The sequence below is a fragment of the Elaeis guineensis genome, chromosome 1, assembly GCF_000442705.2.
Source record: "Elaeis guineensis isolate ETL-2024a chromosome 1, EG11, whole genome shotgun sequence".
In the NCBI taxonomy this organism is placed as follows: domain Eukaryota; kingdom Viridiplantae; phylum Streptophyta; class Magnoliopsida; order Arecales; family Arecaceae; genus Elaeis; species Elaeis guineensis.
This window is the reverse complement of record NC_025993.2, coordinates 98,669,565-98,696,524: the sequence shown is the minus strand read 5'-3', so window position 1 is coordinate 98,696,524 and position 26,960 is coordinate 98,669,565. Positions and strand designations below refer to the sequence as shown.

Genomic DNA, 26,960 nt, shown 5'->3' with positions numbered 1-26,960 from the left:
TTTCATAGAGCCAAAAAAAAAAAAAAGGGAATTCTACTAAGTGGTAGTTTGTATATTATAATGCTACCAATTGTATAAGACTTTGTTCCTCTAAAGATTATGTAGATGGATGGGCATTGCATTATGTCATACCTGCATGGTGGGGGTAACAAGGGAATGCATGAGGCCTGAAAGAAAAAATAACAAAGTTGTGCTTTGGAAAATAGTGCAACGTGTGATGTGTCAATTATTCAAACACCAAAAGTAACCTTCTCAGCTAAATAACTATAACTACTCTGAAAGGGAAGGCCAACTCCCATTTGAAAACTGATGCATTCAAGGATCCATGCATTATTAAGCCACAGGCTGAATGAATGATCCACACCAGCTTGCACAAATTGCCACGTCAGCACATAACGCTGCATGCACCCAAATTTAACGATCATAACAATGGGCCAACTTGGGTCGATCTAGGTTTGATTTGAGTTAGATCAAGTTCCATAACAACCAATATATGAAACAATTGCCCAAGATCCACAACAGTCATTTCTGGACTTACTGATCCATAGTCTACTCCTGTGTGGCCCAATCCAAAGCAATGCAACATCCATACCCCATCATTTAGCCGACCTCTTTCTGACTCCAACTAGCACTAGAGGTCCAACCACTCTCAAAATCTAATTAACTCATAACCATGATGTAACCCCCAAAAAAAAAAAGCACACTTGAAAGGGTATAATGAGTTGGGTGAAAGCTCTATTCATACTTGACACACTAATATTTGGAACAAAATGTTGATCCAGATGTGGTGCAAATGGAAAAACCTTTGATCCATGTGGCCCATTGTCACTCCATCTCTAAGAAGGCCCACTACTCTTAAAATGCTTATCCACCCAGCCATTAAAGAAGCTTTAAAGTGGTTATATGAGTTGGGCAGCTAGGGCCAGAACTCTGACCAATCTTCAAGCTGAAAAAACTTTGATCAAACCTGGCCCACTGTCAGGTTTGATCAATGCATGAGTGGTTATTTTGAATCATCTGAAATGTTGGTTCCTGCCTCAATTAGGGCATGTTTGGCATTACCTCAAAAAAGAGCTTTTATGACTTTTAAAGCCAAAAAAAAAAAAAAAGAAGGGAGATTGGTAACATCATGTAAAATGCTTCTTTTTTTCAGAAAATATCAAAAAATATTTTAATGAGAAACTAAAAATCCTAGCTTCTAACTATTTTTACTTTGATCCAAAAAATTCATCAAACTCGATATGGATCGCTCTAGCAATAATAAGAAGGGAATGGATACAGATTGGATTTAGGTCTATTAAATCAAAAATCTAAGTCACACAACAAACTTTGAAGGCTGATGTTTGATTGAGATCTCTTGGTTTTGAAAGTCCAATAACTTTTTGAGTTCTAAGATATGGCACCACCCTATAAAATTGTGGCAAACCAAACATTCAAGACCAAATTCCATAATTTGGGTTTCGAAATGAACTTGTCAAAGCAATTTTTTTCCATAAAGACTTTGACCACTCTCAATCGAAAAAAATTAATATGAAAATCAAGACCTACCTCATATAAGATTTTACTTTTTAAATAATTATTTTTATTTGCTATATATATTTAGAAAAGCTATAACATTTTTTTTTCAATGACCATATAAATCTGGCTTACAAGAGTGGACCTCATTAGCATAAATAAAAAATTTATAGCTCATTATATTATTTATTAATCAAAGAACTAAAACTAGATCCTATTCTTGCTAATATTTTGATTTTTAAAATTTTTTTTAAAAAAATGCATGTTGAACGAGTTGAAGGATTCCTCCATCAGGATCGGATCATACTCTCTTCATAAAGCAGAAGCAACGTCAAACATTATTGGCTGATCCTTCCCAACACTCTCTTCTTTGTTACTCTTCATTTGAAATCCACAATTGTATGGGAGATGAGGCACAGATACACAAATGGAGTGCTGGTGATCCAAATAGGACGAGATGCATCTGTTCACCTTTGTTTTTGTCTGAATCAACCCTGCTATATATTGATGGCCACGTTCTTTCGTTTTTTTCTTGGTCCCAACTCCTTCAGGCAAACTCATATCGTAATCCTTGTAGGCCAGAAGTCACGGTCCAGAACAAGAAAAAACCACGGGCACGCTCACGACGATTAGCTTGAAACAAAAGTTGATTGAGTTATGCTTTGAAAACTTGAGCCAAACTAACCAACCAGATATGCCACATTAACTTAATTTGATCTAGCTATCTACCAAAACTAGGGATGGCAGTGAGTCAGGCATAGATAGAGTAGGCTCATACTTGTATCTACCTGACAAGTAAATCTCATTTCTATATCTGTGTCATATCCGTCTCGGATTGGATCAAATAGAGATGCGGATTGGATCGGGTATGGATGAATAAAAAGGGTTAGATTGAATCGAATCGGGGCAAACAATATAAAATCATTATAATTTTAAAAGGAGTATATATATATATATATATATATATATATATATATATATATATATATATATATATATTAAAGTTATATCGAATCAGATTTGGAGCGGGACAATATTTGTTGGAGAGAATCCAAAAAAAAAATTCAAAATTTTTTGAAGAAGCATTTTAAGTTTATTTTTTTTAATTTATTATTTAAATATTTTAATCTCTTTATTATTATGATTTTAATTTTCGACTGTTGAGCTCTTAATTATCAATGGTCATGTATATTTAATCTCATTTTTATTTTTTGACCATTGGATCATGTATTAAAGATTCTAACCGTTGGGCCCCTTATTAAGATCTTAATGGGTCAATACAAGTTCAAATGGTCACAAATGATCATAAATAGTCATATTGGATGGTTATAAAAAGATTATTTTGAGACTAATTTTAGATATCCCATCTAATTCTCTTCATCTCTTTCTTCTGATTTTTTTTCTCTTCAAATATTTTATCTTTATGATTATTTTTCTGGATGCTAAAAGAATCTCCATCAATCTCCTTCATGGTCATACTCGTAAGCGGACGATCCCGATCGTATCTTGGGATAATTTTTTGGGATTGTCCTACACTGGGATGAAAATACGTCTTAGGATAGTATCTAATATGCTTTCTGATTTGATCTTTATTTATTTTTAAATTTTTTATAAATTATTTATAATTTTCTGTAACTAAAGTTTGTTAAGTTTTGTTTACTCTTTTAAATTATATTACAAATTCTTTGAGTCACGTTCCAATACGACTATTATCTGTCCATTTCGGATATATTTTCTAGAATCTATATCTGCTCTGGATTCTAATCGAATCAGGTAAAATCCTTCTCATTCGGATAGGATCGGATCAAGTATTGGCAAATCGGCTAAAATTGCCATCTCTGACCAAAACTTAATGAACCTCTAAATATTTTAACTCAAAAAATTTGACATGGTTTCAATTTTGGACTCCTTTGGTTGTCAACCATTGGTTTTCTCACATTTTAGTTCTCAAAAGAGCAGCGAGGCTTGTTTATCTGGCTGTAATTGGATAGATGTCGATTCTAATGCCATAATTGGAAATACAAGCAGCTATTTGGTTCGTTTTCCTCTGCTAAACTTAGGTTTTATTTTGGTTGGTCCAAGGTTAAAGTAGACTTATTCACATGTTGGGTAGCCTGCCCGTCCAAGCTCAAAGCCTTTTGGTTTAGGCCCAGTAGGCTAGGCTAAGCCTGATCTGAAAAATAGATCCATTTTATAAGTGGGTCAAGCGTGGACTTGGGCCCGATCTGACTCAATTATTTTAAAATATTTTGTTTATATTTGATATGTTTATAGTTTTAATTAATAGTTGTCATTGATATATAAATATAGGGTTCGGATTGTATCCCTTGCACAAAAGAATAATCGATCTTCTTTCGTGAGGCCAACTATTTGATCACTATTTGCATAGCTGTCAAAACTCTTCAACCTCTCCCTTCCATCAATCATCACAAATCACAAGGCAGACGTCATGCTTTGAAACTTATGCAAAATATCATCCAACAGTTCATGCTGCAAAAGTAGAACAATCTTTTTTTTTTTTTTTTTTTCGTGTGAAAGATAATAGATATATATTAGATTGTTGATAATATTTAATTATTTATATAAAATATTTTTAATATTTTAAAAATAAAAATTAACATGAAGTCTGAGGCATGACCCTACACGAACGTGGCATACAAACCAATTTGTACCAAATTCCATAATTTGGGGCTCAGAATGAATTGGTCAAAACAACTTTTTTTTGGATAAAGGCTTTGACCAGATACACCTTTCAATTAGAAAACATTAATATGAAAGTCAATATCTAGCTTATATAAAATTTTAATATTTTTATAATTATTTTTATTAATCATATCTATTTTGAAAAACTATAATCTTTTTTAACTATTGTCCCTAAGTTTCTATTTTTTGGTGGAAGATAGCTTGGGGTAGATTATCTTACGAACAAATTCTTATTTGTAGGGGGTTTGTGGTGAAAATAAAGACATGTGCTTGTACTACAATAGTCAAACAAACTTGAAAAATTATTTTCTTGCAATGCCAAAGTATTTTCCTCTAATTCCATTTCTTACTTGCGCTGCAATTCCTGATGATAGTGGTATGCTATTCAAGTTGGACTGCAATTTTTCAAAATGCTGAAACTCAACCACAACTTATTTCTGAATCCGCTATTCGTCTGGCCTTACAAAAAATTCAATGAAATTTTGAATTTTTCAGATCCTTGTCCGAGGCATTGGAAAGTTTGCAACTCTAAAAGCTCCTCACCCTCCCCTTGACTGGTGAAGATTAATTTTGATGGTGTTTTATGCAATTCTCAAAGCTACGCAGGATTCGTTATTTGTGATTATTTCACATGAGTTATAGCATTGGTGCAAAGTCTTTTGATGTGAATTCGATGGTCGTTATGGAACTTCGAGCAGCTTGAGGGGGTTTTTCGATGGCGATTCTTTCATTGAGCTATAGATGAGTGAGCCTACAAGAGGATTCAATCTTTTAGCTAATGTTCTATATTTCTGTTCTACTAGATCATTTTGTGGCCCAACGTGTGTTTAGATAGCGGATTGGCTAGCTTCTCAATATCAGCCTATTTCTTTTCATAGCTCTTCCATTCTACCTTCTAATTTAATTCTAATTTTGCATGGAAATTCCCAGGATGACCCTTATCTTCGAGAACTCTGACTGCTTTTGTACTTCATTTCTTTTCATATTCTGTTGCTTTTGATTTTCTTATTTTTATTGTAAACTCTATAAGAAAAAAAAAGAGGACTTTATAGCTCATCATTATTATTTATTAATAGGAGAATATTGAAATTGAAATTCTAATTTTGCTTATATTTTTATTCTTTTTTATATAAAAAACCAGGTTGAACGGGTCCACGGACTCCGCCGCTTTGATTGGATCATACTTTTTTTTATAGAGCAGTAGCAATATCAAACATGTAATTGCCTCATCTTCCAACCACTCTCTTCCTTGTTATCTTTCATTCGATATCCACAATTCTATGGGAGATAAGGCAGAGATACTCATAAAGAGTGCCGATGATCCAAATAGAATAAAATGCGCCTGTTCACTATGAATGCTATAGACAAAGTCAATAAAAAATATATATATCAATATTTGAAATTAAAAAATTCTGCAACCACCTCAAGCAGTGACTTAAGATAATTAAGCAATGATATGGTGAGATGATTGCAAAATTTTTTAACTTAAAATATTGATCTGATATTTTTTTCATTGATTTTGTCTATAATATATGTGGTAGACTAAGTCTACCAAGGAAGTCTTTGTTTCTGTGTGAATCAGCCCTGCTTGTAATGGCCGTTCTTTCCCCCGCCAAATTACTCCATCCAACTCCTTCAAGCAGCCTCATATTATAATCCTTGTAGGCAAGAAGTCACGGTCCACTACAAGAAACTTCCTGCTTACGACGATTAACTAGAAATAAACTCGATCGAGTTGTGCTTAGAAAACTTGAATCCAAGCTGACTAACCAGACATGCAATATTAACTTAATTTGATCAAGAAAATCAACCAAAACCTAACCCGACTCCAAATATTTTAACTCAAAAGCCTGGACATGGATTCAATTTTGAACTTCTCTTGGTCTTCAAGCATTTCTTTCTCACATTTTGATCCTTAAGAGAGTGCAAGTGAAGCTTATTTACTTCCTTGTAACATTTCTAACGTCATAATTGCGAATATAAGCAACTAATTAGTTCATTTTTCTTTGGTAGAGTTTAGATTTAATTTGGTTGGTCCATGGCTCTACAGGAGTCAAATATTGGTGCTGCTTGGGGTTTCTATCCTTACAATGAACAATTCCACTTCAAAATCAACAGAAGTCACAAACCTTAGATCACATATTAGATATGACTTAGAAGCTTTATTATAGAAAATCAGGCTGCATCCAGTGAAGTTATCAAACGTTAAACCTAAATCTATTTTTGAATAAATTATAGAGATGGCAATTGTAGCTGATCCATCGGATATATAACCTGATTTGATCCGAATGGGATGGACTTTATCCAATCCATTTAACCTCAAGATGGGCATAGATTTTTAGATAGATAAAATATCTGAAGCAGGTTCAAATTGGATGTGTGTAATGACATGTCCGCTCTGAATCCAACCAGATATGAGCTTAATCTCAATCCCTTGATAAAATTGGATGGATCGTACGAGTCTAGTATGAGTACATCCAACAAAATCAAAAAGTAAAATATCCCTTTCATAGAATTAGATTAATCATACTAGTCTAATATGAGTACATCCAACAAAATCAGAAAATAAAATACCCCGACATCCAATAGGAGCAGTCGCTGCCTTGGTTCACAAAGAATCCCAAGTGCTGAGCTACATAGGAAGTGACCTAATCCACTATACTATTCACCACTCAATAGACATACCTGACCATCAAGGATGTGCACCCCATCAACATCCTCCGAATATTGAACAGGAGAGGGTGTGTGGGTCGCTTTCACTCGACTCTGAATCCACCCAATCATCATGATAGAATCTCCTTCAATAATCAACTACTCTACTCCCAAGGCATATACTTGCCCAAGTTGGCCTTAACTCCAGAAATTGAAGTGTCAAAAATATGATCACCACCCACCACCTTGAGCACCATGCTGAGCCCACGAATAATATAACTGGCACCACCACTGCCACCGATCATATTGCCATCAAAGTTAACCTTGAGAAAACTTAGAGATAGGAGCTCTCAAGAGATAAAAATCTGATGGTGTACTCGAAAGCAGAAAGAGAGCCCCAAGCGACTCAAGTGGTCAATATTACTCCATCAAAAGCAGAACCGATAATCTCAAATGTCTGAACTAAGGCTTTCTCCAAGATGAATCTAGCAGTCGGCCTCTATTCGCCAAACACTTAGCCGTTCCTAACAAGCCAAATCTAATATGCGATATAGGCCACTCTAATGCTTCAGGGTCCGAGGGGGGCATTGCTCATCTCCACCTACAAGGCATAAATGAAGGCTTGGGCTAGCACATCCCTTTGGGTAAAAGCCAAACTAGCTTCTGAGAGGTGCCATGCCTGCAATGCTTTCAGACAATAGAACAGCACATCTACAACAATCTTTGTCCTCCCTCCAATGTTATAATTATTTAGAATATTTGCATGACAAGTTTCTTACCTAATCCAATCCAATCTGTCTTGTCTATTTGATCCAATCCATCTTATCTATCCGATCTAGCCCAATCCAGATCATCTACTTTATTTGATCCAATATGTTCCGATCCAAGATGGATACGGAATGGATATGAATATAAAATTTTTAATTATGAAGTGGGCATGGAAATTTGCCTTTGATCTACTGCCACCCCTACTAAATTATGCACACATTTTTTATCAACCCAAACCCAACTCAAATCTCTATTGTTGACTTTGTCAGATTTTAGCACCAGGGATGGCATTTTTTTTCAATCTGCCGAATACCCGACCTGATCCAACCCAAATGAGATAGGTTTTATCCAATCCGATTAAGAGGGCAAACAAGTATAGATTCTAGAAAAAAAAAATTCTAGCCTCGATTCCCCACTCCCCCCACCCCGACATCCAAACCCTAGCGGCGACCGAGTGGATCCCCACTCCCCCCACCCAAACAACCAAATCCTAGTGGCAGCCTGGTGGATCCCCATTCCCCCCAACTCCAATACCCAAATCCTAGCGACAGCCCGACGGGGGCTTGATGGTGGACGAAGAGGATGTCAGTAGTGGAGAGAAAGTATCAAAATCTTACTAGTGCTGGCAGGGGCTTGATGGTGGATGAGAAAGATGCTGATGGTGGAAAGAAAGCGGGATTGAGACCATTTGCTCGAGATGGGGTAGCTAGGGTTCCATTCGCCAAATCGAGTATCGTCTGTTTGTTCATCGAATGGGGGTATAGGTTTGGGGGCCCAAAGGACCACCGGCTAGACGATGGAGAAGGAGGGGAGGAGAGTGGCGTCCATGGCTCCAACAAAATCTTAGCCATTGTCTAAGCTTCCCTATTTAACCGCTTCAAGCCTCCAGCCTTTCACTTGATTGAGACTATAGAAAAATCAAAGAAAAAAATGAAAAAAATTACAGATAAATTTTTTTCCATATAGTTTGATTTTTTTTTTGCTTTTTGCATCAAAGGAGCTCGAAATTTTTTATCAAAAGAGAGATTTTGGATATGTTTGATTCGATGCGGTTGATATATATATATATATATATATATATATATATATATATATATATATATATATATATATATATATATATATATATATATATATATTGGAGTAAACCGATCGATCTCCGGCACACACCGATCGATGCCCAACTTTGACCCACCAAACGAACAGACAATCCTAGAAATGACTACCGACTATATGTCGGCTGAGTAGGCCGACACTGCTTTCAACCGACCGACTGAACTTCTTTTACCGACTTGGTATCGGTAAGCAGCTGATGTTCAGACTCTACAGACAACAGACTACTTCGATCGTCGGTATTTTAGAATTACTAACCGACAACCGACCTCCGACGCATAGTCGGCCGACTCATTCAAATATATCATAACCATCACGGACTGTTACTCCATCGAAGATAACTTCGATCAGTGTGGACTTCATTTTGTAGGTGCTCGTTCCCGATGAACAGGCGACGAGGAGATTGGCAGCAACAGATTGACGCGTTAGGAAGGAAAAAGACAGCGGCAAGAAAGAAACTCACAATGACGAGAATCAGAGCTCAACAATCAACGACGATCGGCTCGGCGAGACACTCTTCCTGCCAGGAAGAGGCCCCTCCCCTGCCTCCGGTAGCAAAGATCAGTTCTCCACAACCCATGGTTACCACAGATGCTCAGATTGTTGCGATCGTGCAACAAATGAATATCCTCGCAGAGGCAGTCAAAAGCCTCCAACAACAGCAAACCCAGCCACCACAACCACCGGTAGTGCATTCAGCGCCTTCCAGACATAGCTGCCGTCATTCATGACGATCTCGTCTCCTCCACCAGAGTGGTGATTTTGGCTCTCTCAATGGGATGAGCAGCGGCACTCGTGGCACTCTCGATGTGCCACCCACTATTCACGGTGCCCCTCTCCTTCCTAGTTAGATCGAGCAAGGAAGGAAAAGTGACCGCAAACACCATCTGCCTCTAATTCATTGGGAGGATCGACCCTTGGAGTCTCCCACCATCGACGGCTTGAAGACTACAAACGTAAGTTCGAGAAAATCGACCGCCGACTCGTCCAGCTCCAGATAGATGGTCAGAAATCATCAAACGACTTTGATTTTCATACCATCCAGCCTCTCTCCCGATTTATTTTGAACGAACCGATCCCGACTCGATTCAAGATGCCGCATGTGGAGCCCTATGACGGTTCCACCAACCCAATCGATCACCTTGAGAGCTACAAGACTCTCATGACAATCCAGGGAGCAACCGACGCCCTCCTATGCATCGGCTTCTCGACTACACTTCAGAAAGCTGCTCGGGCCTGGTACTCTGGGCTTCGATCGGGAAGTATCCACTCCTTCGAGCAGTTGGAACATTCTTTCGAGGCCCATTTCAGCACCAGTCAGAGGCCGCCACGAACCTTGGATAGTCTCTTTTCGATCAAACAAAGAGAGATCGAAACACTCCAAGATTTTATGGCCTGATTCAACACGGCCATGCTTGAGGTCAGAGATCTCAATAAAGATATATCTATATCGGCCATGAAAAGAGATCTGAGGGGATCTCGATACATGTACTCACTAGATAAAATCCTTCCTCGAACATATGCTGAACTCTTAGAACATTCGTACAAATACATGCGCGCGGATGAATGAGCATCTGATTGGTGCCAGACAGAAAACAAAGGTCAGAGGAAAAAGCAAAAGAAGAGTGGGGCTTCGATCGAAATAAGTAAACTCCCATCCAATAAGCAAGCCTCACCCCAACGACGGAGTCCGAGGCCGACACATACAGGTATAATTCCTATACCCCTCTCTCTACTCCTCGTGCACAGATCCTCGTGGAGATCAAAGGGGCAGAATATCTATGACACCCTCCATCGATGAAAGCGAAGAACCATGATCGAAGAAAGTATTATCGGTTTCACCGAGACCACAGCCACAACACCGAACAATGCATTCAGCTCAAGGATAAAATAGAAGTCCTGATATGATATGGCTACGTTGGAAAATATAGGAGGGAGCCGCCGACTCAATCCCCTCCTGATCGATGACCCCAAATGACTGAGGAAGCTGTGAATAACCAACTGACTGCGGGAGTCATCAACATGATCACCAGACGCCTGAATCGGGGGGCAACTTTTGACGAGGAGTCAACGAAACGATCAAGACTCCATGATGTAATAACCTTCTCAGAGGAAGATGCTCGGAGAATTCAAACTCCCCACGATGATGCTGTTGTTGTTTCAGCAACAATAGCAAATTATGATGTAAAAAGGATACTTATTGATAATGAAAGCTCAACTGACATTCTGTTTTACTCGACCTTCTCCCGAATGAAATTATCGATTGACCGACTCAGAAAAATCTCGACACCATTAGTCGGCTTCACTGGAGATGCGGTTATAGTGGAAGGAGAAATCACCATCCCCCTAACCGCTGGGATTGAACCACAACAAAGCACCATCTTCATAATCTTTACGGTTATCCGAGTACCCTTGGCCTATAATGCCATACTCGAAAGATCTAGACTAAATATCCTAAGAGCGATAGTCTCGACATACCATCTGTTGGTCTGATTCCTGACCAAAAATGATGTTGAAAAAATGCATGGAGATCAACAACTCGTCTGACACTGTTTCACGATCTCCATCCAGAATAATAAACCTGAGGACTCCCTGTCGGTCGATAAATTAGACCAAAGAGAGAACCAGGAAAGGGGTGAGCCGGTCGAACAGTTGACTTCCATCCCGATAACAAAAAATCTCGAGCAAACGATCCGAATCAGGTTATAATTATCCGACTCGGAGTGACAACAACTAATTAAATTGCTCAAAGCCAATGCCGACATCTTTGCTTGGTTGGCCATGGACATGCCCAATATTTCTCTAAAAATAATGACTCTTCGGCTCAACATCAGTCCAAACGTCAAGCCAGTGAGACAGAAAAAGTGATCCTCTACCCCGAAAAGATAGAAAGCCATCGATGAGGAAGTCGACAATCTACTCGCAGTGGGCTTCATCAGAGAAGCCACATACCCAAACTGGCTCACCAACATAGTCATGGTGAAAAAAACCAACGAAAAATGAAGGATCTGTATCGACTACACTGACCTGAATTGAGCCTATCTGAAAGACTGCTTCTCACTGCTAAAGATCGACCAGCTGGTAGATGCAACACCGGATCATCGACTACTGAGCTTCATGGATGCCTTTGCTAGATATAATCAAATCCGCATGGCACCAGAGGATGAGGAACACATAGCTTTCGTGATCGACAAGGGCTTATACTACTACAAAGTAATGCCTTTCGGTCTGAAAAATATCGGAGCCACCTATCAACGACTCATCAACAAAATCTTCAAAGCACAGATCAAACGGAACATGGAAGTGTACGTGGATGACATACTGGTGAAAAGCACATAGACTTCGAACCATATTCGAGACTTGGAAGAAGCTTTCAACACGCTCCAACGACACCAAATGAGGTTAAATCCGACCAAATGTGCGTTCAGAGTGACCTCAGAAAAATTTCTTGAATTTCTTATTTTGCAACGAGGGATCGAAGCCAACTCTGAGAAAATAAAAGCTATCATCGACATGAAGTATCCAAATATGAAGAAGGAGGTACAATAACTGAATGGCAGAATCACCACACTCAACCGATTTATCTCTAGGTCGGCTGAGAGGTGTCTACCATTCTTCAAGATTTTAAGGCAAACAAAAGACTTCTCCTGGTCAAATGAATGTCGACTAGCTTTTGAGGATTTGAAGAAGCACTTGGCCTCTCCACCTTTGCTCATAAAATCAAAGGTTGGAGAAATACTATATCTCTACTTGGCAACATCGACAGAGGCGGTTAGTTCGATACTTGTTCAGAAAGATAAAAATAGAATTCACCGATCCATCTACTACACCAGTAAAGTACTCAACAATGCCGAACTCTGATATTCAAGAGCAGAGAAAATAATCTATGCTTTAATCATATCGGCACAACAGCTTCGCCCTTACTTCTAGGCACACTCCATTGTGGTCCTTACCGATCAACCATTAAAAGTGATCCTGCACCATCCTGATACATCGGGATGAATGGCGAAGTGGGTGGTGAAGCTAGATAAATTTGACATACAATACCGACCATGACCGTCCATGAAAGCACAAGTTCTAGCCAACTTCATCACAGAATGCACAATAGCCGACAACAAGTCGGAAGATGCAACTACGAAGGAGGCTACAACCCCTGAGCCTGACCTAAGGTCGACCTGGGTGCTGCATATCGATGGGGCATCGAATGCTCAAGGCAGTGAAGCTGGCCTCATTCTCACCAACTCAGAAGGGGTAGTCACCGAGTACGCCCTTTGGTTCGACTTCAAAGCTTCAAATAACTAAGCCGAATACGAAGCTCTCTTAGTCGGTTTGAAAATGACTAAGGAGCTCAAGATTGACAGTTTGAAAGTCTTCACCAACTCTCAACTGATCGTGGGACAAGTCAAAAACGAATTCGAAGCTCGGGACCCAATCATGGCAATATACCTTCAAAAGGTGAAAGACCTTGTGACGAATTTAAGATACTTCGAGATCTTTCACATACCTAGGATCGAGAATGCTCGAGTCGATGTACTTTTCAGACTGACAATGACTGCTTACAGTTCACTGGATCGAACATTCGTAGAGTGTCTTGAGCAATCGAGCATCGACAAAAATGAAAAAGTATTGCAGCTAATAGCGGAACCTAGTTAGATGGATTCGATCATCTAGTATCTGTTCGATGGACTCCTCCCCGAAGATCCTATGGAAGCAAAATGAACCCGGTGGGCAGCTTCCCAGTATGTGATGATGGATGGTCGCTCTACAAAAAATTATTCTCTCTTTCCTTACTAAGTGCCTAGGATCGATCGATGCCAACTATGCACTTAGGGAAGTACATGAAGGAATTTGTGAAAGCCACTTGGGGGGCAAGTCCCTGGCCTACAAGATTTTGCGACAAGGTTACTATTGGCCCATCATGAAAAAGGATACGGCTGACTTGGTCTGGAGGTGCGAACCATGCCAGAAGTATGCCAACATACAGCATCAACCCGTCAGTCAGCTAACGTCCATTGTCGCACCCTGGCTTTTAGCTCAGTGGAGAATTGACATACTCGATCCTTTTTTTCTGACGTCTGACCAAAAAAAATTCACAGTGATCGCAATCGACTATTTCACTAAGTGGGTAGAAGCCAAACCCCTGGCCCAAATCATCAAATGCAAAATGAAAAACTTCGTCCAGAAATCCATCATCTACAGATTCAGATTACCGCATACCATCATCACGATAATGGACGACAATTTGATAATCAAGACTTCAGAGAATTCTATACGAAGTTTTATATTATACATAAGCTTACGTCAGTCGGGCATCCGCAATCAAATGAAGAGGTTGAGGTGACTAACCGAACAATCTTGCACGGGTTAAAGACCAGACTGAATGAGGCTAAAGGACTTTGGGTTGAAGAGTTATATCCAGTCTTATGGGCGTATCAGACAACTCCCCGTATATCGACTGGAGAGTCTACTTTCAACTTAGCCTACGAGACAGAGATGATGATCCCAGTCGAGATCCGGTTACCATCGAAAGAGTTGAGCAATACAATGAACCGAACAACTCCGAGTGTCGGAGAGCCAACTTAGATCTCCTACCAGAACTCCGACACGAAGCTCAACTTCGCATGACCACATACCGGCAGAAGATAGCTCGGTACTATAACACCAAAATCAAGTCAAAAGTTTTTCAACCAGGAGACTTAGTTATGAGAAAAGCAGAAATTTTAAAACCTCTAGATCTAGGAAAGCTATCTCCGAACTGGGAAGGACCCTACAGGATATCAGAGACAAACAGACCGAGTGCCTATCGGCTCGAAACCTTGGAAGGTTCTGCTATTCTCCGAACATGAAACGCCGATAATCTAAAGTTGTACTATCAGTAATCTCTGTACACACTTGGAAACACAGTTCTGTTTTGGAATCGTAAACCAAACTTCTAATGAAATGTCAGTCCTCGTTGTGGAGGCCGGATCATCGATGTCACAGCTTGGAGTCTGACTTTCCAAAGAAATCAGAAACCTTCAGTCTGACCACCAACTGCATTCTGACTCCCCGCTGAACTGACCTATCTACATCAATGAGAGGCTAGCACCGGTCATGCAGACTTCTCCATAAAAGCCGCACTGCCCCCATAGTTAGCTTTCCATTCAAATGGCTGGCTAATTTGCCAACTTGGTATCAACTAAGGAAGGCAAAATATCAAAATGATCAAGATCGGATTGAAATTATACCGACATGACCACGGTCAGTCGAGAGATATTCGGCTTGCTACCGTTTATCAGATAATATGACGTATAAATCCGATCAGTATCCGGGTAATGGATATACGACTTACTATCGTTATCCTAACTAAATACGTTGAAAACTGCATGACTAGCAGACCATACAATCTGTGGAATGGTCGGATCTACGATCTACATTCAGAGATTATTCCACGGACGGACATCACAGACATTTCAGCAAACAAAAATTCTATCTTGAAGAAAAATATTTTTATTCATTATCAAAAAAGAAAATACAAAATCGGATCAAAATACAAAATCGGATCAAAGTTCGACTACAAGTGTTAGGCTACAAAAAAAAAGAGATAATATGGATACACCAACTAAGATTCATCATCGTTCCTTTGTTCGGGAGTAGCGTCGCCAACTTGAACGATTTCGGGCCCGGTCGGTGCTTCACCCTGTGTCGGTGCGGCTTCTTCTTCATCAGCACCATCTTCAAATCTCGGAAGGACAATGCTGTCCAGGTTCAGGTCCAGATATAACTTTCCGACCGCATTGCGGCCGTCTTCATACCGGACATGGTACAAAGCGAAGCCACCTTCAAGGATCTCTTCCTTGAACTCTTTCGAGCCTCGAAAATTCTCGACTGCTTGATCCAGTGCTTCTTTTGCCGACTCTACTTCCGTCTTTGCCAAATCAACATCGGCTCGAGCAGAAAATAATTCTTCTTCGGCTAGTGCCAACCTTTCCAAGCTAGCCCGATGACGCCCACATTCGGCTTTGAGTTCTTCAATGCACCCATCTCGCTTTCATTGAAGCCGGTGGAGAGAATGCCTCTTGCTCTTGACCTGCGCATCAAGAGCCAAAATAGTCTCGTGAGCTGATTTAAGTTTGGCCCCTGAGGATGCCAAGTCATCGATAAGTCAGAAAATCTCCTCCTGAAGTTTAGCTTCCCGCTCCACCGTCGACTTGAGTTGTTCAAGCGTGGCCGCCTTTTCGGCATCAGCAGCCGCCATCTTATTCTTCCACGCACTCTGAATGTCGGCGAACTTTGTGTAGCCAGCCTCCAGATCGGGCATGTCGTGAATCAATTGCAGACAAAGGATAAGTCAGTTAAAAAAAATAGAGAGAAAAGGAAAGAAGGATTTTACCAAAGAAACTTATCCCGATGATTGTCGGATAAAAGGATGAGAACATCTCAACCATCGACCGCTTCCTCTGACGCTCCCGATCAACTAGAAGAAGGGTCGCTTGGCACAGTCGCTTGGCCAATACAGAATTGACCAAAGCTGATTTGCCTTCGGGCACTTGGAGGTCGAAGTGCACCGCGTGGCCCTCTGAGGCGGCTTCATCCGTCAATACCACTGGAGCTTTCCCCCGATCTCTTATCGACGGCCCCATGTTCGAGAGCGAGGAGAAGCTCGAGCTCGACTGCACCCTAGCTGAAGGAGCGATCGGTGCAGCCGCAGATTGCTCGCGTTCTCCTACCTCGATCTGAACCTCCTCGGATGGCAGGACCACAGATGTTGCTTCAGTGGTCCCCCTTACCACCCTCTCCTCAGACGGCACAGCAGGAAGCACTGCCGGAGCCGACAGTGCCAAGATAGGTTTGGAAGCCGATATCGGTGGGACATCAGGTTCCACAGTCGATGTCGAAACGTCGGTCGAAACTGGTGCCTGATGCCTCTTCGACGGGCGTGAAGGCTCGGCCTCAGATGCTGCCTTCTTCTTGGTAGTGTGCTGACAAATGTCAACATCCGGCACACGTACTCTTTGCTGCATAACTGTAATTACAATGGAGGTCAGTGCAAGTTAGCAAGCAGAAAGAAAATCAAGAATAACCGACCAATTATACTGTACTATACCTAGGCAAGGAACTGAACTAAGACCGGCGTCATAAAGAGACTGTTCAGTTACAAGCTCTTTCTGCTTTGGGACCGACATGTCTCTCAGCCGATGAAAGTCCTCCTGGTCGTCAACCTCCACTCGGCTGTTGTCATTAGGACCAATTTGGGGATTGCCCCAACGAGAAGAAAAAACCCAGGGAAGAGAAGAAGAGGCGAAGAAAAATTGGTTCTTCTATCCATGAATGGACAATGAAAGACCGGTGATGAATGAAAGACCTTTTTGGGGGTTGAAGAACTACCACCCTCGGGTCTTCAGGTGAGGTCGGAGGACAAAGAAAATCCGAAAAAGGGAAGGGCGAGGGACGGTCGGCAACATCCGACACAGTAAGGCAAAGCTGATTATCAGCCAGACCGAATTCGGTGCCAGCTGAGCCGGGAAGAGTCTTTAGTAATCCAAGATATTTTGGATAAATTTTGGAATCGAAAATCGAAAATCCATCTGAAGATCTTCGACGTAGAAGGCCACCTGACCTGATGGTGGGTTATTCACTCGACCATCGGCCCCAAAGGCAGAAAGTTGAAACTGCTTCGAGATGCAAAACTGCTTTTGGAGCCGTTCAACATTCGATTTCGAAAGTAAAAAAGCCTCAACGTTCGGATCCGATTGGGACTCATCAGTCAAATTCTCTAACCGATCTTCTCGAGAAGGAGAAACCCTAGCCATGAAAATGACTCTAAAGAAGACAAGAACTTCAAGGAAAAAGGACTCAAAAGAAAAGTTAACCTGAGCTGGAGCAACAACCCTGGGTGTAGGGGCAATGATTCGGCAGAGTCCCAGTACCAAAAATAAAAAAAAGTAAAGATTTGGCTGAGAGCGACCCTATATATAGGATCTATCAATGGTCAAGATGAAAGCAGTCGAATCAAAGATCTACCAGATGACGACACGTGACAACATTTGGACCGACCATGGATTGGATGGTTCGACACACCTGCCCCAGATTGAACCATGTCATCCCTATCCACATGAACATCTCTGACCCAATGGCACCCCGACACGGGCAAAAATCTACATACCAGAATTAAATCTCGTGACGTCGGTTCACATTCCAGATACGACAGCTCAAAAGCGACAAAATGACTGTTCGGCCATACTCCAACGAAAGTAGTGTCAGAGCCGGAATTCAACATGACAGACAACAACTCTTTTCATCCAAGGCGATTAACCACGTGACGATGCACGCGATGATTCACCATTGGACTCGGGAGTGGGGGGGTAACTGTTGGAGTAAACCAACCAACCTCCATAAATCGATTGATCTCCGACACACACCGACCGACGTCCGACTCTAACCCACCAAACGAACAGACAATCCTGGAAGCAACTACCGACTATATGTCGGCTGAGTGAGCCGACACTGCTTTCAACCAACTGACTGAATCCCCTTTACCGACTTGGTATCGGTAAGCAGTCGATGTTCGGACTCTACAAACAACAGACTACTTCGATCGTCGGTATTTTAGAGTTACTAACCGACAACCGACCTCCGATGCACAGTCGATCGATTCATTCAAATATATTATAACCGTCACGGACGGTTACTCCACAGATATCATGGCGTAATCTATGGAGACTAATAATTCATTACGAGATTACCACCCTATGATTCTACGTCGCTAAATATGAGACCATATCCGATGATTACGACGATCTACTCTATAAAAAATGGATAAAACAATAGTTTCGATGAGCTAATTTTTATACACTGACCTCTATCTCCATTCTCATATTACTTGTTGGGTATAAAATACCCCCCGATCAAAGTTTGTAAAAGACCGATCCTTCCAGGGCTCTTCCGACTCCCGACCTTAGGTGTGGCGTCTCTCCGAACCCCCTCGACCGTCCGAACTTCTCCGACAATGAACTTCTACACTCATCCACTGGGCCACTCCAAAGGCCCTCTGGGCTCCACTGTTAGCCGACCTTCTACAGCAACCAACTATTTTTCGAACTTCTTCCGAACTTCGTCTGCATCCGAGCTTCCCCGACAGCGAGATTTCTACGGTAACCAGACTCCATCCAAATTTTCACGGTGGTCGACTGCCTTCCGAATCCCAATCGAGCTCCCGCGAGAGCCAAACTTCTACTACGAACGGTCTACTCCGAACTCCTACAGCGGCCTGTCTATCCCAAACATCTACTGTAAGCAAATTCCATTCAAGCCTCTACTGTAAATGAATTTCCTCCGAACTTCTATTACAGGTAGACTTCAATCGAGCTACTTCTCCGACGGATGGATTTCGGACAAGCTCCAGCACTATCCGAAGTCTGCCGAGCCTCCCCAGCACTATCCGAAGTCCATCGCCGGCCAACCTCCTACCAGGCTTCCCATAAAATCGGACTTTCCCGACGGACGATCTTCGGATGAGCTTCCACATCAGATAAATCTCAGACGGACTTCTCTAGCAATCGAACTTCTCCGGACTTCGCCAACAGAAAATCTCCGTCCGAGCTCCTACAGCAGGTGACTCCCGCCTGAGATATCAGCGTTCGAAGCATCCGACAACAGTAGATTCATCAGCGACCTCGGAACATCCGAGCCTCTCCTAGAACGATGATGTAAAGGGCCATTCTGCTCCATCAGGCATCCCAGCCGAGCTTCAGCCGACGGATCCAAGCTCTCTGGCAAGCCACAACAAGGGCCACTACCTTGCTCCACTCGCTGCAACGATTCCACACGGCTCCACCACTTTCTGACAAGCCACGACAAGAACCGCCACCCTGCTCTACTCTTTGCAACGGATTCCACGCAGCTCCACCACTCCCTGGCAAGTCACGACAATGGACACCACTCCACTCTCCGCAATAAGCTCCACGTGGCCCTGAACAACCTCTGACGCCACTACTCTCCGTAACAAACTCCGCACAGCTCTGAACGGCCTACTACCAGACGGTTACAGAAGTCGCTGTCAGTCAGTTACGCTCTCCGTCTATAAATAAGGATCCCCAGATACGTTCCTTTTCTAAGCTCAAAAACTCTATCTCGAAATTCTGCCAAAATTTTTGCTTGAGCACTCTATTTTTATTGAAGCAGAGTACTGACTTGAGCATCGGAGGATCTTGTCGGAGCACCCCCAACTCCAGTTTAGACTTTCCTTGCAGGTCCCGACGGCGGCCACGATCTTCTCGACTCCAGTAACTCCAGTTTCGACAAAATTCTGCACCAACAGAATTGATGCTAGAGGAAGACCCGATTTTCTAAAGAGCGGATGGGGGGAGAGGCCCTTACAACGGTCCTTATGTGCCCCCACAGCCTTATTAGGAATAGAAGGAGAACCTCATCCTAACATGAGCCAAGTCGAAGGCCCGATTTCTTAAAGATCGGATAGGAGGAGAGGCCCTTATAACGGCCCTTATGTGCCCCCACAGCCTTGTTAGGAATAGGAAGAGAACCTCGTCCTAACATGAGCAAAGTTGAAAGTCCGATTTTCGAAAGATCGGATAGGGGGAGAGGCTCTTACAACGGTCCTTATGTGCCCCCACAGTCTTGTTAGGAACAGGAGAAGAACCTCGTCCTAATATGAGCAAAGTCGAAGGTCCGATTTTCTAAAGATCGGATGGGAGGAGAGACCCTTACAATGACCCTTATGTGCCCCCATAGCCTTGTTAGGAACAGGAGGAGAACCTTGTCCTAACATGAGCAAAATCGAAGGTCCGATTTTTTAAAGACCGGATGGGGGGAGAGGCCCTCACAACGGTCCTTATGTGCCCCTACAGCCTTGTTAGGAACAGGAGGAGAACCTCATCCTAACACAAGCTGAAATCGATTATCAGGAACAAGGGGAGGACCTCGTCCTGACATAAACAAAGACCCGATTGATCAACAAGGAGGAAAGCTTCCTCAACGACTCCTCTACACTCTCGCGATCCCGTCAAGAACAGAGGGAAGACCCTCACTCGAACATAGAAGAAAAGGAGATACGAGAAGAAAAAGCGACGAACTACACCGGCAATAGGTGAAAAATGAACTACATCAAAGGCACCAGGGACTTCGTCTCGACGAGAGAAAATATCCTTGGCAAAAATCTCCAGTCCTTAAGGGCGAATCGACACAGCAACAATCAGGAACCCTCAAACAGCGTCGACATCAAACACGACAAAAGACAAAAGAAGTCCGGTAAACAACTGGTTAATACCAGAATGGGTGAGATAATAAACAATTTCATTTTCATCTCATTGGTGGAGTATACATTTCAAAGCCTTGAAGGCCAAAAAAAAAAAAGAAGAAGAGAAAAGAAGGGACGAGGTAACAAAAAATTTTCTTTTCATTTCATTAGCGAAGTGCACGTTACAAAGCCTTTAAGAAAAAAAAAAACAACACAAACAGCTCTAAAGAGGCTCGGCTTCGTCAGACTTCGAACTCCCAGCTCTGACCATCGTCGAGAATTACTTTAAGTAACTAGCTTCTTCTTCCAGTCTCCCTTTTCGGATCAGCAATTACTCCAGCATTATCTTCAAAGTACATGTAGACGCCACCTTTTCTGTGCCATGGTTTCCGCTGCCTCACGATGACGGCAGGCATGACCTTCTTTCTGAGGTCAGGTTCCCCCTCACAATGACGACGGGCATGACCTTCTTCCTGAGGTCAGGTTTCCCCTCACGATGACACACACCGGGAAGCACTCGCGGTCGAAGATGTGCCATAAGCGCGGGCTTTGGGCGCTTAAGGCGAAACACGGCCGGATCTGTCTCTTCTACCCTCACCTTCTTCGCTAACCCGGAAGTTGCAGCACCTTCCCGCTCGTGGGCTTTCAGACTCTGGGCTAACATCTGAGCTGCGTCCACGCCCATATCTGCAACGAAGGAAGACCAGCACAGTCTATAAACGGGGCCGCGGAAGCAGGAAAAGTTTTGGGGCTAACCCAAGCTGGCTTGAGGGATACGGGAATACAGAGATGAGGACAACTCAACAGACGCCTAAGGCCAGGAAGGAAAGACCGAAGAAACTCCTGCGCAAAGTGAGATCCCCGAAGGGGGGAGGCAGGTTTAAATAGGTGATGGGGTCCGATGCAATAATGACTGCAGGACTCCTCAGACCAGTCCGTAACTGCCGCATGGCCCACTCACCGTGGCAAGCGGCTCGAGGTGGCCGACAATTAGTAAAACCATTATAGCACCGTACCTAGGACTGCGCTCCGGCAGAAATTCCGAAAAGAAGAATTTTTTTTCGAAAAGGCTCCAGTACCAGCGTGCCGAACGTCAAAATATCTGATAACCATCGAGCACGGAAATCGAGGAGAGCAGCTTCGATCGAGAGAATTTCTCTGTACTTCCTTCATTCGGAACCCGAACTCGGAAGTAGGGGGACTGGTGTTGGGTATAAAATACCCCCGGTCGAAGTTTGGACAAGACCAATCCTTCCAGGGCTCTTCCATCTCCCGACCTTAGGTGTGGCGTCTCTCCGAACCCCCTCGACCGTCCGGACTTCTCCGACAATGAACTTCTGCACTCATCCACTGGGCCACTCCAAAGGTCCTCTGGGCCCTACTATTAGCCGACCCTCTACAGCAACCAACTATTTTTCGAACTTCTTCCGGACTTCGTCTGCATTCGAGCTTCCCCGATAGTGAGATTTCTACGGTAACCAGACTCCATTCAAGTTTCCACGATGGTCGACCGCCTTCCGGATCCCAATCGAGCTTCCGCGAGAGCCAAACTTCTACTACGAACGGTCTACTCCGAACTCCTACAGCAGGCTGTCTATCCCAGACATCTACTGTAAGCAAATTCCATTCAAGCCTCTACTGTAAACGAATTTCCTCCGAACTTCTATTACAGGTAGACTTCAGTCGAGCTACTTCTCCGACGGATGGATTCCGGACAAGCTCCAGCAGCTGGGTCCCCGCGATAGCCGATTGCCTCCGAAGTCTGCCGAGCCTCCCCAGCGCTATCCGAAGTCCATCGCCGGCCGACCTCCTACCAGGCTTCCCATAAAATCGGACTTCCCCGATGGACGACCTTCGGATGAGCTTCCACATCAAATAAATTCCAGACGGACTTCTCTAGCGATCGGACTTTCCCGGACTTCGCCAAGAGAAAATCTTCGTCCGAGCTCCTACAACAGGTGACTCCCGTCTGAGATGTCAGCGCCCGAAGCATCCGACAACAGTAGATTCATCAGCGACCTCGGAACATCCGAGCCTCTCCTAGAACGATGATGTAAAGGGCCATTCTGCTCCATCAGGCATCCCAGTCGAGCTTTAGCCGACGGTCCAAGCTCTCTGGCAAGCCACAATAAGGGCCACTACCTTGCTCCACTCGCTGCAATGGATTCCACGTGGCTCCACCACTTTCGGACAAGCCACGACAAGAACCGCCACCCTGCTCCACTCTCTGCAACGAATTTCACGCAGCTCCACCACTCCCTGGCAAGTCACGATAATGGACACCACTCCACTCTCCGCAACAAGCTCCACGTGGCCCTGAACGACCTCTGATGCCACTACTCTCCGTAACAAACTCCGCACGGCTCTGAACGGCCCACTACCAGACGGTTACAGATGTCGCTATCAGTCAGTTACGCTCTCCGTCTATAAATAAGGATCCCTAGATACGTTCCTTTTCTGAGCTCCAAAACTCTATCTCGAAACTCTGCCAAAATTTTTGCTTGAGCACTCCATTTCTGTTGAAGCAGAGTACTGACTTGAACGTCGGAGGATTTTGTCGGAGCACCTCCAATTTCGGTTTAGACTTCCCTTGCAGGTTTCGGCGGCGGCCATGGTCTTCTCGACTCCAGCAACTCTGACTTCGGCGAAATTCTGCACCAACATTACTGTTGCCCAGTCTCTCCCTCTAACTTAAGCATCAGAGGATTTCATCAGAGATAACTCCGATCAGTACGGACTTCATTTTGCAGATGCTCGTTTTCGACGAACAATCGATGAGGAGATTGACAATAATATATATATATATATATATATATATAGAGAGAGAGAGAGAGAGAGACGTGCGTTCGGAATAGGTATTGAATGGATTTGAATAATTTTTTTTTGATAAAATAAATATGAAAATTGATCGAGCTAGGCCATAAAGGACCCGCTGCGACCTCTATTCCGCACGAGGAGTGCGTGAGCGTGGCATTCATTCTGGCCTTCAGTCCCAATCCCTAGAAAAAAAAAAATCCTTCCCCGGTTCCACCCATATCCTCTAGTATAAAATTTACCATTTATACGGCGGGTGAGAGAGAGAGAGAGAGCGCGCGCAGCCATGGCTTTTTCTCTCCTCTCCTTCTCCCTTCTCCGCCCTCTCCCCCTTCCTTCTCCTTCTCCCCTAAAACCCTCCCCTTCCCCCACCCCCACGCCCTCCTCCGCCGCGGTCCGCGCCCCGCCATCGTCGCCCGGGCCAAGAACAGCGGCTCCGGCGCCGACCCCCCTGATCGCATCCTCGCCGCCGCATGCTACCTCTACCCCTTCCTCGACGGCGTACAGTACGGCCGCTACGTCCTTGCCCAGTTTCCGGCCTTGCAGGTCCTCCTCCAGCCGCTCCTCCCCGCCATCCGCCTCTTCCGCTCCTCCCCCCTCAATGGCTTCCTCCTCTTCCTCACCCTCTACTTCGCCATCGTCCGGAACCCCTCCTCCTTCAGCCGCTACGTCCGCTTCAACACCATGCAGGCCATCGTCCTCGACGTCCTCCTCATCTTCCCCGACCTCCTCGAGCGCACCTTTAATCCACGCCAAGGGCTCGCCCTGGATCTCCTCCAGAGCGTCGACAGCACCATCTTCTTCTTCCTCCTCATCTCCTTGGTATATGGATCGACTTCCTGCCTCCTGGGCCAGATCCCCAGGCTGCCCATCGTCGCCGAGGCTGCCGAGCGCCAGGTCATGTGAGTTTGCCGCTCCTCTGCTCTGTTCTACCCCTTCACCTTAGGAAAGTTTCGATCTTTTTAACATTTTTCTTCTCTTTTTTCTGGGGATCCTCTAATTAGTGATCTGGGTTAGCTCTTGATGGTGGTTTGAAACTCGAAGGAGGGGAATTGGTTTGTGCCTGTTGATTAAGCTTAAAAATGAACACTGAAAAAAAATGTTGCTCTTGGGGTAGAGATTGGGTGGAGTTGGGAAGTGGGTTGGATTATGGTACTGTTAGTTCTGCGCTGGTGGTTCATGGATTTCATACTCTAAATTAAAAATTCACTTCTTTTGTTCGTAACCGTTGGGGAAACCTCTTCCCCTTACTAATAGAAGTGAAAATTTCAGGGCTTGGCATTTGTCTTTTGCTTGGATGAGGTGTGCAGCATATATAATGGTTGCTAGTTTCTTGTTCTTAGATGCCATTTCTTGTTTCAGTTCCTAGAGCTTGAAGCCTATGTGTTAATTTCGAATGCCTTTTAGTGCAAGTTCGTTTCACACTTTCCCTATTCATAGCAAGCTAATTCTTTTGGGCTTCGCAAAATCTCAAGTTAGTATGACTGAGAAATAGCAGGGAGTAGGTTATGCAAGATGGGAGAAAATTTAACAGCTTCTTGATAATATAGGATCTTCACTTTTGGCTTCTGAATTTGACCACTTTCTAAAATAAAATTCTTGAATGGATTGGCATATCAAGTTGGTAAACCGTATTCTATCAAGCTCCTGTAGTTCAATGTTATAAGAAGATGTATCATGGGAGAGGCCTAGTCTTTTTGGCTCGCTCATTCTGATGGAGGAGTTGACAATTTATGTGAAGGGATTGTATCCTCCCTTAATAAAAGAATTAAATTTCTCCAATTTTTTTTTCTTCCTTAAAAAGACATAAAAGGGGTAAATCTATTAGTTATTTTAATCTTATTTTGAGTTCTTAATAAAGATTCTTTTGGTCATATTAGGCATCTCTGTTTATGGCCTATTTGATGATATCGAGATATTCTTTTAAGGAGATGCTGCAGCATGCTGATCTTTTTAATGCTGTCTGAAACTTCAGAATAGGATTTAAACTTTGAATTAAGTTGGCACCAGCTATGATATGGTGAAAGATACTGGTTAAATCCTTCACCAGCTTTGATTGATTTAGTTTCTTTTAATCCTTCACCACTATCAAAAACCTCTTCGATATGTGATTCGGTTCACTCAAGGCACATTACCACAAAAGTGCTCCTCTTGCACTCCTAGACCACCTGGTGGCAGGTTGGGGTTGTCTGACGAGTTCTTGTAGGGGAAAAGGAAACAAGGGAGAAAAGAGAGAGTACGTAAGAGGAAGCTGATCTTTAAAATCTCAAATTTTTGTATCGCATGATGAAGGAATGGTGGATCTACAACACTAGTTGGGCGATTATTGGCTCTCTTAATCCAAGGGAAATTACAATTACTAAATCACTTAACTGGTCAACCTGGTTGACAAATTAAATACCAACTTTTCCCCTAATGCAAGTGAAAGACTGTTATAAAACGGACATAATAAATACTACAGACATTAAAGGGCACTGGAGCAAAAGTGCTTGTAGTTACTAGTTGCTCAGAGACAACTTTATGGCTCATATGATATCGTGCCACATTTACTTGTATGGATCCCAATGGGTATTTGACTAAGTATACATGAGTCATTTCATTGTTCTTTGTGGTCTTCTCCAAGAACTTTAGGTAGTCGAAGCCGCCGCCACCATTGCTCTATATGCTACTTTGCATGGAAGGCACTTCCATACCTTACTCCTGCAAAATGCTTGGCACAGACATCTTGGGAGCAGGATTCATGATTTTCCTTCTTACTGTTATTGGTGACTCACGTGAAAAGGAGTTTAAGATTTATTCAACTGGTACTATACAAGATAAGATCAAAAGATTGACATACCTAAAATTTGGTTGGATTGGTCCATTGATTTAAGAAGCAAAAGAAAAAAAGATCTGGAAATATGTTAGGCATTATCCTAAGACTATCCGATGATCAAAAATTCTACTTCAAGATATGACAGGGATACCATCTCTTGGAGCTCAGCAAATAAAGGAAAAAGAAAAAGTGATAAAAATACTAGAGGAGAAGGAGAGTTTACAGAAGACAGAACTTTCAGAGAAAGAGATATCACTGATTTTCAGATACCTCAGAGGTCGGAACTCATAGCTTTTTATAGACATCAGTAAACAATCATTTCATCAGTAAACCTCGAAGAGAAGC

General features: G+C 43.0%; 1 protein-coding gene across 1 annotated transcript; it reads left to right on the top strand.

Annotated features, from left to right (window-relative positions):
• The first annotated feature begins 24,071 nt into the window (after positions 1-24,071).
• On the top strand, positions 24,072-25,025 carry LOC105061068 (protein TIC 20-v, chloroplastic-like). The gene is given in 2 exon segments (XM_010945012.4): positions 24,072-24,120; positions 24,123-25,025. Coding segments are annotated over 2 exon segments (618 nt in total). The 5' UTR covers positions 24,072-24,086; the 3' UTR covers positions 24,707-25,025.
• The last annotated feature ends 1,935 nt before the right edge of the window (positions 25,026-26,960 follow it).